Below are 15,196 nucleotides of genomic sequence, written 5' to 3'. Positions count from 1 at the left end.
ACGTCACTAATGTCACAATAACAATCACAACAAAAAGTGGGTCGGGTTTAGGGGAAAACTGACGACCACCAAATTCACTAAATGATGTAATCGAATTCAGCGTGAACACAAATTAATATTTAATGTAATCTCATTAAATTACATTCGTAAAAAGTGAAATAATTACAGTTACACACGAGCAACAATCGCATTATTCTTGCCGAAATTAGAGAAATTTGCATGACGTTTGTCACGTGATCACAACTGTCATGTAATGACAGCTAGAAGTGTTAGGTTATGTTTATTTTTAGTGTGTCGTTTTTAAAATGAAGCCCCTAAACCCGTCCGAGACGATTTACAAGAGTCAAGGGACGTGGACAGACGCCCTGACAGTGTGTAAAAACACCGGTATAGGATACTCGACAAATCAGATTTACCGTGAAGACGGAAACCCCCAAGAAGACCACTCTTATGAAGACTGCAGCTGTCACTACGAATTCAACAATGGCACGTGTTGGTATGCTGTTTTCGACGGTCATGATGGACAAAAAGCTTCACATTTCTCGTCCCAACTCACGGCAGAAATCTACTTCTCACAATTAGCAGAAAAGAAAACTGATGAGGAAGTGCGCGAGATTATAAGGCAAGCTTTCATTTCCGTCGAGACAGGTTACATGCAATCGATCGGAGACTTGTTAGCCGAGAGATTACGATTACAGTATGATCTTCCTGAGGGTCTTAGCTCTTATGAAGCTTACCAGAAGGCACCACATGCTATTGAGAGTATTAAAAGAATAAACTGCGAATTGTCGTCGGGAGCAGCGGCTGCCATCGTCCTCATCCACAATAACAAGTTGTATGTCGCCAACGTGGGGAACTGTCGCGTGCTTTTATGTAAAACTGACGCAAATTCTGTGCTCAAAGTCGTGCAACTGAGCGTCGATCACGACTTGAAGAATGAAGACGAACTATTAAGGCTCACCCAGATTGGAATCAACCGACAATATCTCAGAAATAGTAAGTTGAAACTACCCCGAGAAAACACCCCACTCTTTTTTTTTAGGTAGTTATTTGGGCAACCAAGAGAACACGAGGTGCCTCGGCAACTACCTCGTAAAAGGGGGCTATAAAGAATTCGAAGATCTCAGCACCGCCACACAAGAGCCTGTTTCCGCAGAGCCCGACATCCACGGAGGGATTCTCCTCGACGATTCTTGCAGGTTCCTCCTGTTAATGACTGCAGAACTATACAAAACCATAGAGGAGGCAACTGGAACTGATCAAGTCAACAAGTACATTGCACAATGTGTCGTGGAACAGTTCCGGGAGCAAGCAACTCTAACTGGAGTCGCTCAAGCTGTGGTTGACAAAGCCGTTCGGTTACACCACGATTGGTTCATGTCGAATTCAAATTCCGATAAATCGTGCAGTGCTAAAAGAGAAGATATTACTTTGGTTTTGAGGAATTTTAACTATCCTATGCCTCACGCCATAAGAACTCCAACGACTCCGCCGACAAACTCGACATTGTCTTCAAACTCACAGTCTCAAAACACGCTCATTCATACAGCTTCACCAGATAGTACCATAAGTAGCAATACTACAAGTACTTCCACTAATAAAACAATCAAAATCAAAGAAATCGGGCCTGATAATAAAGTAAAACCACACGTGGATTTTTCAATGTTTTATCGAAACGCTGCCGTCGCGCAAAAAAAAGGCACTTTACCTGACTGGTGGTACTCTTGATTGTACTTTATTGTGATTTTTATTAACTTTAACATTTTACAAATATTTGCCGATATTTTAATAAAAACTTATAAACCTTATAGCTTTTTAAAATTATTATGGTTATTTGCGGATAGAAAAGAATGCGTGGAATTGACCTATTCACTCTAAGCGCTTGGCATGACTTTTAGGCGTTCAAAAGCGGCCTTTTCTAAGGCTTGTCGGTGATCTGGATGAGCAATATTGATAAGGGCGTGCGCCCTCTGTCGCAATGACTTTCCGAACATGTAGGCAATACCGTACTCGGTAACGATGTAGTGCACGTGTGCTCTGGACGTCACGACTCCAGCACCTGAAGAACAAATGTTAAATTACCAGAAAATTCAAGTTACGGTCTCACCTGGTTTGATCATAGGAGCAATTTTACTCTCTCCTTTATTTGTAGATGATGGTAAGGCAATAATCGGTTTTCCTTTGCCATCTTTGCCTTCCGCAGCGCCGCGGATGAAGTCAACTTGGCCCCCAAAACCAGAGTACATTCTTGTACCGATGGAATCAGACACGACTTGGCCTGTCAAGTCGACTTCAATACAGGAGTTGAGGGCTGTCATTTTTGGTTGCTCTGAGATAACACCGGTGTTGTTAACATAATCGATGGCCAACATTTCGATGAAGGGGTTGTTATCGACGAAGTCGTACAACTTCTGGGTGCCGATCAAAAACGATCCAACAATACGCCCCTTGTGTATCTTCTTGAGATTGTTGGTTACACAGCCTTTTTCCACAAGATCAACAACACCCCCGGCAAACATCTCTGAATGAATCCCAAGATTCTTGTGTTTTGTCAAAGCAGCCAAGACTGCATCCGGAATGTTTCCAATGCCCATTTGTAAAGTGGCACCGTCTTCGACAAGATTCTCGGCAATGAGGTTTCCAATTTTTGATTCAACGTCTGTAGGAGGACGTCCTCCGTGTTGGGGGAGAGGAGTGTCGACTTTTACAGCGAAGTCGATGTGACTGATATGGATGATACCGTCTCCGAAGGTTCGGGGCATCTTGGGGTTTACCTGAGCTGAAGTAACAGTTTGACTAAGCCAACAGCTAAGAAGTGAATTTACCGATTATAACTTTGGAATGCGTCATCGCTGCTCTAACGCAGTCAACGCTGGTACCTAGAGAGCAATAACCGTGCTCGTCTGGTGGTGATACGTGAATCAAAGCAATGTCCGGCTGGAAAATCTTCTTGTAGAAGAGAAATGGAATCTCCGAAAGGAAGATTGGTAGAGCATCACCGCGACCTTCAGCAACCGCTTTTCTTACATTTCCGCCCATGAAGAAGGAAAACGATCTGGAAAAATGAAGACATGATTTTTATACTCGTGCTAATTTCAGGAAATACCACCTGAAAATACCTTCACATGAGGGATCACAATAAGCGGCAGGGCCTTCGGTGTGCATGTGACACACTGTAATATCCTTCAATTTGTTACTTTTTCCATGTTCGGTCATTGCATTGACCAAATCGACGGGAGTGGCCGCGGCTCCTTGCACGAACACCGTTTGACCTGGAGGATAAAAAAGTGATAAGATGGTCGATTTAATTTCTAGAACCGTTTCATTTATTCCACGTGCAGCGACTTGTATTTAGGCCAGGTTTACGTCAAATGCATAGTTAAACAAGCAAACAAATAATATCGGTGGCAATATTAGATATTTTAGACTCTGATTATCTATTTTTACAACAGAGAATCCGTGTATGTGCCAAAATATTAATATTTCTGTACTTTAAACTTGTGTATTTTGACAACACCGTTAAAAATAAGGTGTTTATTTTTTTCTCAAAGTATTATAGGCTTTCGTAACTCGAGTAAACAAAGAAATGTATCACGAGAAATGACTTATTCATGATGTGGTCAACAAAAAAGTCTTCGATTGGATAAGACAGCTGCATTATTAAGTCCAATCAATAAAGTAAAACGAATTTCATGCAACAACGACAATCCATCATTTTGGCTCCTTGTTCAAACAAATTTTACCACAAAACACCGTTTTATCTTCGAAAAAATACCAGTTAATAGTACCTCATTTTATTGTTCTTAAATAAACAAGTACCAATCGAGATAACCACTAATAAAAGGTTTAGTGAAAAAATACACGCTTTATTGACTTTGTTGTTGTGAGTTCCCATTACGGCGCCTCATTATGTTCAATTGCTTTGATTGAATTAAAAGGATGCAACCTGAAATTATTTTAGTATGAAGGTCTCCAAACTAGCACGATCTCACGAGAGGCAAAGTCTAAAAATCGTAAAATTGTTATCACATCGTCAAAAAAACAATGAATAATGAATTAAAACTCTGAGACGCCATAAAACGTGATTGTTTTTTTTACATTAATTCTGCGACATTCACCTGGTTGTTACGTATAAGACAAAATACTAGTTACACTGATAGTAATATAATATGTTTAGTATGGCTTTTACGAACGTTTACAGATATTTTCACTTTCACTAGGTATTCCAGAAACCTTAAAAACAGTGCGAAATTAGAAAAGTCGCTATTTTTAAAAAACCTGGCGATTGCTCATAAAAATTATGTAACAGATTTTCGTTGATAGTCAAATTTGATAATATCCAAAGTGTTCGATTGGCACAATAGTAGCTATTTTGGTTGTTTCCTATAAATTTCCACGACATAATCCTTTTATCTGAGATTAAACGCATTATCCTGATAAATATGAATGATGAATATTCATAATATAAACCCATCCATCCATTTATTATTTATTTATTACAAATTCCCAACAACTGGTGAAAGCTGTGGATTAATCAGGACTAATCCGCATAAGTGACATAATACGACGATTATTTTAAACGAACAAATAATTTTAGCCTCGAAAGCAACTATTGAGACAAAGTTTATTTTCGTTATTAATTTATTTGCGTGGTTAATAATGAACTGAGGTAAACAAGCTTTTAATAGAATCAGAATTCTGTTCAATTTAAATCGGAATTCACATGGTTCACGTATATTCAGTTTGAATAGATTGACGCACTGAGGGGTTAAAAATAGATTATACAAAATTTCGAAAATCGTGTGGTTCAACTAGTTATTTACTAACTTGAAAAAATGTGGATGCTGTTATTGCGTAACACATCAAACCAACGATAACATTTATCTTATGTGATCATGAACTTTAATATCCTTTTTTACCTGAATTTATAGGTGACTTTTATTCATTTCGTACTTGTTTATTAGTATTATTAGTCTGTGGAGTTTTTCGAATTAAATACATGCAGCAAATCATTTTTTCAGAGATGGTACTAACAGCAAATTAATTTACAGTAAGGCAGCGCGATAAATTCGCCAACAATTAACTTATTTTGACTCTAATTAGAAACTATGTTGATAATACTTCACAAATAAGAAATATTATCAATTTAACCTTTGTAGTATGACTACATTCGAAACAATGAGGTTCTGCTATGAATAAATGATTATCAATACGATGCTTCGCAAATATAAAATTGTGAGAATTTATTGATAATAAAAAAGTGCGAATAATGACTAGAATTTACGAGGTTCAAAGGAAAAAAATGTGTCCACTTGTCCCCAATTAAGGCCGCAACAAATAAAAATCCACTATAATAGAAATCATGTCGATACTTTGGCCCCATGCCACAGCAAGTCTCTCGTTCAAAGTCCATTTCAAGATACCATCCTAAGATCGTATCAAAAAAAATACCTGATTTTAAGGTTTCGAATGCACAGTCTAAGGATGTCCATTTAGGCTCTTTCCCTGGGATAGGTTGCGCTGCTTCGTTTACATATGTAAAGTATGTCCTGGGGGCTAGTCTTTTCAAACTCGATAAAATGGAAAACTTATTGGTTACACTTTTAACAGCCGCCGCCATCACTTCACCTTTTTTTATTATAATTCTTCCTTAAAATTTAGACAGACAGGAGCGTACGTAAGCCAACGAATGAAAAATAAATGCGGTTATTTTTATGCTTTTGCCGATGTTTGACAACTAGTAGTACGATCTCTGTCTGGACTCCAACTGATACATGCTGTCATCTCTGTCTTCAGATTGACATTTCTGAGCGGGGCGAGTGGAAGCGAGGCTTAACGAAAGCTGACGGGGGCTTATCTCTGATTATTTATATTTATTTTCAAAGTATTTTTTAATGAAAAACATGACTATTTGAAGATTTTTATTTATTTATATTAAATTTGTTGCTAAAAAACATCTTTAGCAAAAAAATTGTTACCATTCAGATTCGTGATAAATGTTACATAAGTAAAAGTAATAATCAGTTTAATTTGTAAAACAGCCTTGAAGAAATTATTTGCATCCTATTTTTTAATCTGTTTTCATTCCAGTTCAAAATGTTTTTGTTAGATGTCGGTTCAATCGCTGCCTCAAGAAGTTTCCTTTTTTTCAAAGAATTAAATATAAATAGTTACATGTGTATTAGATTTAATTTATACCTCATTATAGGGTGTCAATTATTTGAAATTAAACTAATTCAAATGTAACCACCACTCTTTTAATTATTTTCATCATGTCACAAAAGACTCTCAGTGGCGTCTCGTTTGTCTTAAAAAGTCCATAAATCCCAATTTAAAAAAAACTTGGCCGGCGCATCCACCATTTTACCCCTATGGGTTTCCGGACTGTGCACCCGGCGCCTCCACCATTTTGGAGACCACCCAGAAAATTGCAATTTTCAATTCCCTGAGAAAATTTCTGCATATCCAGTCGTCCCAAGACTAACAAAAGCGTCCAAAAGTTTGATCTTTGACTCGTCAACACGCAAAGCTGATACTCTTAATTCTATTTCCATGTTACGCCACTGATTGTACCACCAAGGTCGAAATTCCATGGAATTCATTAATTTATTCTTGATAAACAGGTTTGTCGCCTTATCTATTTACTCATTGTACAATTCTACTATTTACATTGCTTTTTCCCAAGAATCATTGACCTTTGACCGTACGCCAATGACAAACAACTCCCTGTAAACGTCACCATTCTGTCAACTGTCAAGTGTGGGGCTAGAAATTGAATGCTTTAAATTCAAGTTGGCAAGTCATTTGTGTGATAATTGATAAGCAGCGAGCAAAGTCGCCGTTTTTTAAGTTTTTTTGATAAAAAGTTATCTATATTTACCGGTAACGTTGGTTTTTCTAGTAGAAGTAACACAGCGTTGAAAGTAAGTTTTTTTTTTGGGTTAGAACATTGTAATTTTTAGTAGTTCTAGAGCAAAAATGGGTAAAATCAAGGCAGGACCTGTTGTCGATATCCTTGGGGATGAAATGACCCGGATTATTTGGGACTCCATCAAGGATAAATTGATTCTTCCCTTCCTGGATATTGAATTACATACTTACGATTTGGGAATGGAAAATCGGGATAAAACCGAAGACAAAGTAACTATAGAGTGTGCCGAAGCGATTAAAAAGTACAACGTGGGGATTAAATGTGCCACAATCACCCCAGATGAGAAGCGAGTGGAAGAATTCAAGTTGAAGTACATGTGGAAGTCACCCAATGGTACCATTAGAAACATTCTAGGTAACTTTTTTGATAAAAAAACGTCACTCTTTTATCGATTACGTAGGATTTTTAATCAAAACAAAAACAGGTTAAGGTCAGGTTCTGTTGATTTACCAACATTCAGTCGTTTTGTAATTTTGAGATAATGATTTATTTCCCAATGGAAAGTTTGCGAAATTAAACTGATTTTTATCTCTAGGGGGTACCGTCTTCAGAGAAGCAATAATCTGCAAAAACATCCCCCGGCTAGTAACCGGCTGGACTAAACCCATCATCATCGGTCGTCACGCTCACGCTGATCAGTACAAAGCCACCGACTTCTTGGTCCCAGGGGCCGGAAAACTCGAGCTAATTTTCACTCCAACAACCGGCGAGCAAATTAAACACACTGTCCATGATTACAAGGGTCCCGGTGTAGCTCTTGGAATGTTCAATACCGATGAGTCAATTGTCGACTTTGCTCATTCCTCCTTCAAATACGCTCTTAACGTCGGTTATCCTTTGTACTTAAGCACGAAAAATACCATCTTGAAAAAGTACGATGGCCGCTTCAAAGACATTTTCCAGGAGATCTATGATAAGCAGTACAAGAGCCAATATGAAGCGAAGAAGATCTGGTATGAGCACAGGCTCATTGATGATATGGTAGCCTACGCTATGAAATCTGAAGGTGGATTTGTATGGGCTTGTAAAAACTACGATGGTGACGTACAATCAGATTCAGTTGCTCAAGGATATGGGTCCCTTGGTCTCATGACATCGGTTTTGATTTGTCCAGATGGTAAGACTGTGGAGGCGGAAGCAGCCCATGGAACTGTGACTCGTCATTACAGAATGTACCAAAAGGGACAAGAAACCTCAACCAATCCAATTGCGTCCATTTTTGCGTGGACTAGAGGATTGTTACATAGAGCAAAACTCGACAATAACAAAGAATTGACAGAATTCGCTCATACTCTTGAGCAGGTCTGCATTGATACCATTGAAAGTGGGTTCATGACTAAAGACTTGGCCATTTGCATTAAAGGAATGAATAATGTGAAGAGGTCAGACTATTTGGAGACTTTTGAATTTATGAATAAATTGGCTGATAACTTGAAAAAAAAGCTTGGAAAATGACTAATTAATAGTCATTTATGATCATTATGTTTTGTGTGCTGTCCTTTAACATGTATACCAAAAAGGACCAAAATTTTATATTTTTCTAATTGGTATTCTTTTTGGTGAAGGGGTGTATTTTTATGAGTTATACTAATAAAAATTATGGAAATGTTCGTTTCGAATTTTATCACGGCCTCCTCGAGAAAAAAATAGACTTTCGACAATCTAGCCTCGCGGGTAGATAAGCGGGTAAAGTCACTAGATGAAAGTTTGTCTTTTATAATTTTAAAAATTTTAATACCAAACCATTTTCACACATTCATAATAATTGTCAACGCTGTCAACATACATTTTAAACAAATACTGTCAATATTGTTTATATGCTCAGTAGATAATAGTTTAGCCATTTGCCTTAAAGACCACCCCGCAAAAGCCAGAGGACTTTCTAGCTTTCTTTCATTTATAAAAAGCAGATAAAAAATCAAATGTCAAACTGTCATTTTTAACATTGACGCTAATGCTCGATTTAGAGCTAGAAATACTAGAACTCTCTATCTTCTTGTTTAGAGCTTCAGGGCCCCATTTCAGGTCAGTGGCGCAAAATTGCGTTGACGCAGTTGGTAAGGTAGGATCAGTTTGATTGGGGTTGCTCAGGCCTAACTCTGATTTGCAATGCCACAAGTCAACATGAAATCGGGCCCATAGTCTGTTTTTTTAGATTAGGAAGTAGGTGGCAACAGCAGCGGCACACAGGGAAAATTGATTAACTGACAGAAAGGACGACCAAAGACGTTTGGCCGGAATAGTACGCTATTGGCTATTTCAATTTTTCCGTTATCTCTCATTGGTCGCCGTAGGACCTTGAATCAAATTCAAATTCGATCAAATTTTTATCTAGTGACCTTATCACGGAGATAATGATAATGGGCAACAACCTACAGATCAAAGTCCAATTATTAATTGTAATTTGCAAAAAATGTAACTAAATATTGTGTTAATGTATGTATGTAATGTCTATGTATCAATTGTCTGTTAAATTGAAAAGTGTAATAATTAAATTTATTCACTTTAGGCGCCAATTTTTGAAAAATGAACAAATGAACTTGGACCAATCGCATGACGCACAGTTGCAAGTCTAGTAAAAATTGTGAAGTGACCCAGTTTCGTTGGTAACATTGTCAATTACAAAAAACAAACGTCACCAAAGTGTTAGATATCGGGCAAAACATTTTTTTACCACCCAAAACTCACAAAATACTGTCTTTACGACTATTTTCTTGATACTTTGCACTACCAAAAATATCCGAGCCTTCACAACTTTGAGGTTAGGATGTGTAAAATGGATGAATAATCTGCTCCCGTTTTTTAAATGATGGAAAGCGAGAGTGTTATCCAGGATAGACGACGTTTTTCTGAACTTTTTAATCCCAGAGAGAGCGAAACGTCATCAGAATCACCTCCTGAAGAGGATGACCAAATGGAAGCCTTTGTGGAAGCCCCACAATCACAAGAGGATGAAGCACCACCTGCTTTAAGAAGATCAAGTAGGAAAAAAATTAGAACTACCCTCCCAGAGATTATTCCAGTTGCCGATAGACCTATAAGACTTACAGCAAGAAGTAGTGAAAATGAAATAAAAAAGTATTATTTAGATAAAAAAGTGAAAAGGACAAATTTATCGTTAGAAACTATTTATGAAGAGCCCCAAGTTATTAATAATAAAGAAGTCACTATGAGCACAAGGAAATTTAAAAGACTCATCAACTGTGACGTAATGAACACAAAAAATCCAGCAAAGATCAAGAAACGACGAAATCGGATGAAAAAGTTAAAACTTAAAAAAGCGGCCAAAGTAACTCTGGAGTTGTTAATGGATAAGTTGAATGAGATAGACTGATTGTATTTATTTTTAATTTAATTTTGTAATAAATGGGTTACCCCAATAAATTGTAGAAAACTACCATTGGCACTCCAACCATGGCACACTTTCCAACCCAAACTGTCACTTCGACACATTGAGGTTATTTTCATTTAAAATTCAATGGAAATTATACATTGCTCGAATTCGGCGTCGCGACGCTCGTGTTGGCACAACACACCGCACGAGCCTCACCTCCACGTGTGTGACGCAAGTCCGGCGGTCATGAGTAATTCCGCGTCCAAGGTTATAAAATTGGCAGTTTAAAAGTCCAACTACTGTCTCGATGAATTAAACCGCGTCCGGCAGTCTAACACAACGGTTGTGCCTATAGTGTAATCTCAAATCCATACCAAAATGTCAGTATTATCGAGGTTCTCAGCCTTCACCAACAGACACCCAATTGTCCGTGGTATGATCACATATGCAGCCATATGGCCCACTTCTTCCATCATCCAGCAGACTTTGGCAGGAAAAACTATTGAAAATTACGACTGGATGCAGGCTCTAAGGTTTAGCTTATATGGGTCTTTATTCACGGCCCCCACGTTATACGGCTGGGTGCGGTTATCGACCATAATTTGGCCTAAAATGAATTTAAAAACAGCGATGACAAAGGTAATGATGTTTTTTTTTTACTCAACATAAAACTAGCAGGGAGCTTTATTAGGCCGTCGTAGAACAAATGACCTACGGACCTGCCGCTTTAGCATCATTTTTCTTTGGAATGAGCTTGATGGAAGGCAAGACTGTGCAAAGGGCCAAAGAGGAGCTAGAAATGAAATTCTTGCCGTCATACAAAGTAAGATATTGGGACGTTGTCCAAGTTCGGCACGTGCAGTTTGCGTGTTGACAGTGGTGACAGATCACGCAATACAAGAATTTCATAACATTTCCGTAATTTTCCTCATGAATTATCAAAATTATTCACCCACGAGTCGTCACAGTCTTCGCATAACTGCGCAAAACAATTTTGAGGAATTGCCAAGTAAATTTATTATTATTTCTAGATGGCAATCTGCGTCTGGCCGATTTTGCAAACGATCAACTTCACTTTTGTACCTGAGAAAAACAGAGTCCCTTACGTCAGTGCTTGCAGTTTGGTTTGGTGCTGTTTCCTAGCGTACATGCACCAACTGCAGCTCAAAAAGCAAGCAGAATTAGCAGAATTACCCACACTCAGCGGAGGATTACTACAACAATGACATACACCAAATCCTGATTGTAGATCTTGTGATTTTTGTGATTAACCGAATCTGTGTTACTTTTATAGATAAGCACAAAGTGCGACAGGGTATCCAACTGCGTTATTTATATAAGTCAAAATGTAAATCAATTTATTTATTAAACGATTTTTTATATTTTGCATTTTTAATTCGTTTTTTCCGACTCGGGGAGAAATACCAATTTTGGCTTTATTCTTTTCTTCGTCACCCAAACATTGGAAGCAAAAATGAGCTCGAGTTTAAGAGCCTCTAAATAGCTCAGCTAGAAATGATCAAAATTGAAACGATAACGTGGATCAAATAGTGAAACTTACATGATCCTCCACCGAAACTTGACGTACGTTCCATAAAAACTCCAACGTGGCCAAAATAAACGCGACTCCCACTCCGATTCCCAAGACCAAGAAAACTCCCCCGACATCATCAAGCGCTAACTTTGTGGAACTTTTTTCAAACGATCGTATAGGACAGGGGGGTTTGTCCCTCATTTTTTCCCACCATTTAATTTTCAGTTCTTTCAGCTTTGCGTCTTCTTGTAGTTTCAAAATCGCAGTATTTATAGCGCTCCTGTAGCGATAATCCAGTGGCATTGCTATTCCGTATCCTTTGCTGTCTAACCAATTACCGACTTGTTTCAAGTCGCATTTCGTTTGGGTTTCGTACTCAATTTGGGACGATTCCATCAAAAAAGCATACATGCGATGTTTACTGCTTTGCACTCTTTTTACCCCGTCTTCGTTGTTTTTTTCGAAAACGCCGGGTTTGGCTTGTACCATGTTGGTCCACATTTTTTGGAATGTGGAGTAGTTAGAATCGCGGAAAAATGCTTGAGTTGCTCCCCCTTCCACGGTTCCATATTTTATTTTTGTTTGTTTGGCTAAGGCTTCGGCGCTGTCGATGACGGTTTCCATCCGTTCCATTGTGAGAAAAGCGGCCAAGTTTGCCGTGTACGAACTGGTCATTATTAAGGAAAAGAACCACCACATTGAGGTGACCATCCGGGAAGAAATCCCCCTAAAAAAGTGTTAATTTTCGGGAAGATCCAAATTGGGACTTACTTGGGAAGGATGTCACAACCTTGCGTCATTATTGAACCCATGGTCAGCCAGAAACAGTTTTGAAGGTTCCAAATGTTTTCTAGTTCCCCGGGGTGTTGGTCGCAGGGATGGGGATTTTCCCAATCGCCTGGGGCCATTCTGGTAACACTGGTTACAAGCATGTTACGATGGTTAAAGTAGTTACCTTGCTACTAGGTAGAGAACCACAGAAACTACCAAGTAGAGTGTGGCAGTGTAAATCCAAATTTCCGTGGAAAAAGGAGTAAGAAAGGCGAAGATGTTAACATCCTTGGCTTTGGCTTTCTTGTAGAGAATGCTAATACCCAAACGCATGAAAGGCATGCTGAAATCGACCACTTCGCGGCGCTGATGAGTTATCGTCAAGTCGCAGATGGCCAAGTCAGCTTTCTGGAAACACATAAAAAAGATCCCGTTTTCTGTTCTTATTTCGAACCTTATCTAAGAGATCCTTTATCAAACCATTCCAGGATTTCGTCACAGGATCGTAATTCCCATACTTTCCATCCTCCGCCAGCCTGAATTCGTACTTAAATCCCAAAATACCAGCAATTGCGTCTATCAGATCCATGGAAAAACCCTCGTATCGATCATTTCCGGTCAAGATTTCCCCTTCATATTTCGGCTTCCGTTTCATTAAATAGGGGGGTCCAAGTCTAAAAAGCTTGTTTTATAACCGAGAAAAATTAGTTCAAGTTGAACCACCTGGAAGACACTATCAAAACTCCTTTTCGCATGTGTTTGACCAAAGCGTCGTAAGAATCGTTGGCGTTTCTGACAATATTGAGATCTTCAGGAGTGTTGGCACTCCACGTGGCTACGACATTCTCACGGTAACCCTCGACCACGTGGATGGTAAAATTCGTTCGTCTTCCATTAGAATCAAAGCTAATAGGACCACTAACCCCATGAAGATTAGTCTTCTAAGTATAAGATTATGTAGTGAGTTACGCGCATTATTTTTTCTACGACTTACAAGTTTCATGAAAGAAGTTATCCTGAAACCATCGTCCCACATTTCGTCATCACCGCACGTTAGAGATGACGGTATGATAGCACCAGTTACGTCAAGAGCATTTACTGTTTTGATAAACATTTGGATGGCATCATACATCAACACTGTACTGGTCTAAAAACGAAAATGAATGCAAATCTCAAGTTTTCTGACAATACTTTGATAGAATAAGGTCTGAGTTCGTGCTCGGGGTAGTAAAAATTTGCGTACTGTTCCCAGTTGCTTAGAGCGGCCTGAAAAGCTTCACTGCTCGGGTCAATTATCCTTATTGTAGTGAAATTGGCTGACACATTTAATGTAGAAAAACTAACAGTGTGTGCGTCCTAGAAAAAATTCTGTCACAAGTCTCATCAGTGCGGTTTTTACCTACCAAAGAGGTCAAAAAATAATTGTAAGAGGACTCCATCAAACCTACTTCTTTCGCTTGTTTCAAAATTTTAACAGTACTACCAGCATTACAGTCCAAAATAATCCTAGTTTCGCTCGAAGTCCGGATTTTTTTCAGTAGAGGTCTGTAATCCGGTCCTAGCAACTGTCTTACCATCACAGAACTACGCTCATTGTACTTTTGTACTTTCAAAATTTCCTGTAATCTAACAAGACCGTCATCGTCTTCGTACAAAATAACGAAACTCCTCCAATGTAAATTCCTGACGATGGTCACTAAACCTCGAGAAAATAACTCAGCTTCTGGATAAAAGTTAAGAGTAGTTTGTTTATCAGAATAAAACGATGATTGTCGCCAATTGGTCAAAAAGTGAGGAATTTCAAGATTTGTGCACACTGATTGCACGAGCGACGATCTTGAAAGTGTGGACGGGCTGAAAACTGCGGCTAATCCGTAGTCGTCTTGGGTAAGATTGCATACTGAAAAATGTTTGAAGTTCGACTGGAATCAAAATCTCGCGACTTACAGATTTTACAACACTGAAAAGCGTCAATGTTGTCCAAATTTTGAGTTTGAAGAGTGTAATACAGTTCCTGTTGCATCATATTTGCGGCATGTACTGCACTTTCCAGAGCGATTTTCGTTTCATTCTCTTCTTCGTCGGAAAACGCTCCTGAAATAGCCGCAGAAGTAAACACGGAAAGTTTTGTGGCTAATTTCACTTACCGACTGTAATTACGTTTTCATTTTGACTGGCCAAACATAAGTAATTGTACGCGACGAAAAATAATAGCCAAATTAAGTTTTGGTAAACTATTTTCATTGTGGCAATTATTCAAAAATGTTCACACGAGGCTACACAATCGGCATTCGGTAATTTATGTCGGATGCTTTACTCATGTTGAACGCATGCCAGGTTTTTTGTTTACCGAAAATAGAACGAAAGTGGGTTCGCTAGGACACACTTTTCCACGAAATTTCTCTTTGATCGCGACCGGAAAAGTGGGAAGCTTGCAAGTGGGTACATTTTTATGCGAGATTTTTTTAGATAATTGTCAGCGAGCTGAAAATTTGCCTTGGAGCGACAGTTACAATCTAAATCTTCGGATTTTCTTATTGATCTACTTTTATTTGAGAGCTGAAAATTGATGTTATCGGCATTGATTTAGAGAAAACATTTCAATCGCTGATTTTTCTGCATTCTT

At 38.5% G+C, this 15,196-nt stretch overlaps 6 protein-coding genes across 6 annotated transcripts; 4 read left to right on the top strand and 2 right to left on the bottom strand.

Annotated features, from left to right (window-relative positions):
• The first annotated feature begins 232 nt into the window (after positions 1-232).
• Positions 233-1,808, top strand: LOC148168199 (TGF-beta-activated kinase 1 and MAP3K7-binding protein 1-like). The gene is made up of 2 exons (XM_088044917.1): positions 233-996; positions 1,043-1,808. Exons 1-2 carry the CDS (start codon positions 306-308, stop codon positions 1,726-1,728), a joined length of 1,377 nt encoding a protein of 458 aa, XP_087901043.1. The 5' UTR covers positions 233-305; the 3' UTR covers positions 1,729-1,808.
• LOC148168198 (succinyl-CoA:acetate/propanoyl-CoA:succinate CoA transferase) lies at positions 1,720-5,791 on the bottom strand. Its single transcript, XM_088044916.1, has 5 exons — positions 5,452-5,791; positions 3,110-3,272; positions 2,826-3,055; positions 2,108-2,779; positions 1,720-2,059 (listed from the first exon to the last, which is right to left on the bottom strand). The coding sequence occupies exons 1-5, from the start codon at positions 5,618-5,620 to the stop codon at positions 1,875-1,877; spliced, it is 1,419 nt and encodes a 472-aa protein (XP_087901042.1). The 5' UTR covers positions 5,621-5,791; the 3' UTR covers positions 1,720-1,874.
• A 936-nt stretch (positions 5,792-6,727) lies between these two features.
• On the top strand, positions 6,728-8,541 carry Idh (isocitrate dehydrogenase [NADP] cytoplasmic). Its single transcript, XM_088044919.1, has 3 exons — positions 6,728-6,923; positions 6,966-7,285; positions 7,467-8,541. The coding sequence occupies exons 2-3, from the start codon at positions 6,979-6,981 to the stop codon at positions 8,384-8,386; spliced, it is 1,227 nt and encodes a 408-aa protein (XP_087901045.1). The 5' UTR covers positions 6,728-6,923; positions 6,966-6,978; the 3' UTR covers positions 8,387-8,541.
• An 825-nt stretch (positions 8,542-9,366) lies between these two features.
• Positions 9,367-10,434, top strand: LOC148168196 (uncharacterized). Its single transcript, XM_088045305.1, has one exon. The coding sequence runs from the start codon at positions 9,738-9,740 to the stop codon at positions 10,263-10,265; it is 528 nt and encodes a 175-aa protein (XP_087901431.1). The 5' UTR covers positions 9,367-9,737; the 3' UTR covers positions 10,266-10,434.
• Positions 10,435-10,538: 104 nt separating this feature from the next.
• LOC148168195 (mpv17-like protein) lies at positions 10,539-11,647 on the top strand. Its single transcript, XM_088045304.1, has 3 exons — positions 10,539-10,904; positions 10,957-11,088; positions 11,297-11,647. Exons 1-3 carry the CDS (start codon positions 10,644-10,646, stop codon positions 11,489-11,491), a joined length of 588 nt encoding a protein of 195 aa, XP_087901430.1. The 5' UTR covers positions 10,539-10,643; the 3' UTR covers positions 11,492-11,647.
• Positions 11,624-14,892, bottom strand: LOC148168194 (glutamate receptor ionotropic, kainate 2-like). The gene is made up of 11 exons (XM_088045303.1): positions 14,718-14,892; positions 14,518-14,664; positions 13,974-14,470; positions 13,762-13,926; positions 13,565-13,717; positions 13,294-13,511; positions 13,025-13,244; positions 12,755-12,978; positions 12,571-12,708; positions 11,827-12,526; positions 11,624-11,774 (listed from the first exon to the last, which is right to left on the bottom strand). The coding sequence occupies exons 1-11, from the start codon at positions 14,812-14,814 to the stop codon at positions 11,658-11,660; spliced, it is 2,676 nt and encodes an 891-aa protein (XP_087901429.1). The 5' UTR covers positions 14,815-14,892; the 3' UTR covers positions 11,624-11,657.
• Positions 14,893-15,196: the final 304 nt, after the last annotated feature.

Source organism: Gnatocerus cornutus, chromosome 9, assembly GCF_029298725.1.
Source record: "Gnatocerus cornutus isolate USDA-ARS CGAHR chromosome 9, icGnaCorn1.1, whole genome shotgun sequence".
Taxonomy (NCBI): Eukaryota; Metazoa; Arthropoda; class Insecta; order Coleoptera; family Tenebrionidae; genus Gnatocerus; species Gnatocerus cornutus.
This window is presented reverse-complemented; position numbering and strand designations above follow the sequence as displayed.

Coding starts and splice junctions, on each gene's coding strand:
- LOC148168198 (XM_088044916.1), bottom strand. CDS start 5,620: ATGGCGGCGGCTGTTAAAAGTGTAACCAATAAGTTTTCCATTTTATCG. Junction 3,273..5,451: donor ATTCGAAACCTTAAAATCAG/GTATTTTTTTTG, acceptor TTTATCCTCCAG/GTCAAACGGTGTTCGTGCAA. Junction 2,060..2,107: donor TGCTCCTATGATCAAACCAG/GTGAGACCGTAA, acceptor TTTGTTCTTCAG/GTGCTGGAGTCGTGACGTCC.
- Idh (XM_088044919.1), top strand. CDS start 6,979: ATGGGTAAAATCAAGGCAGGACCTGTTGTCGATATCCTTGGGGATGAA. Junction 7,286..7,466: donor TACCATTAGAAACATTCTAG/GTAACTTTTTTG, acceptor TTTTATCTCTAG/GGGGTACCGTCTTCAGAGAA.
- LOC148168196 (XM_088045305.1), top strand. CDS start 9,738: ATGATGGAAAGCGAGAGTGTTATCCAGGATAGACGACGTTTTTCTGAA.
- LOC148168199 (XM_088044917.1), top strand. CDS start 306: ATGAAGCCCCTAAACCCGTCCGAGACGATTTACAAGAGTCAAGGGACG. Junction 997..1,042: donor CCGACAATATCTCAGAAATA/GTAAGTTGAAAC, acceptor CTTTTTTTTTAG/GTAGTTATTTGGGCAACCAA.
- LOC148168195 (XM_088045304.1), top strand. CDS start 10,644: ATGTCAGTATTATCGAGGTTCTCAGCCTTCACCAACAGACACCCAATT. Junction 10,905..10,956: donor TAAAAACAGCGATGACAAAG/GTAATGATGTTT, acceptor GAGCTTTATTAG/GCCGTCGTAGAACAAATGAC. Junction 11,089..11,296: donor AATTCTTGCCGTCATACAAA/GTAAGATATTGG, acceptor TATTATTTCTAG/ATGGCAATCTGCGTCTGGCC.
- LOC148168194 (XM_088045303.1), bottom strand. CDS start 14,814: ATGAAAATAGTTTACCAAAACTTAATTTGGCTATTATTTTTCGTCGCG. Junction 14,471..14,517: donor TTTTCAGTGTTGTAAAATCT/GTAAGTCGCGAG, acceptor AACATTTTTCAG/TATGCAATCTTACCCAAGAC. Junction 12,709..12,754: donor GTTCTCTACCTAGTAGCAAG/GTAACTACTTTA, acceptor CAGTGTTACCAG/AATGGCCCCAGGCGATTGGG.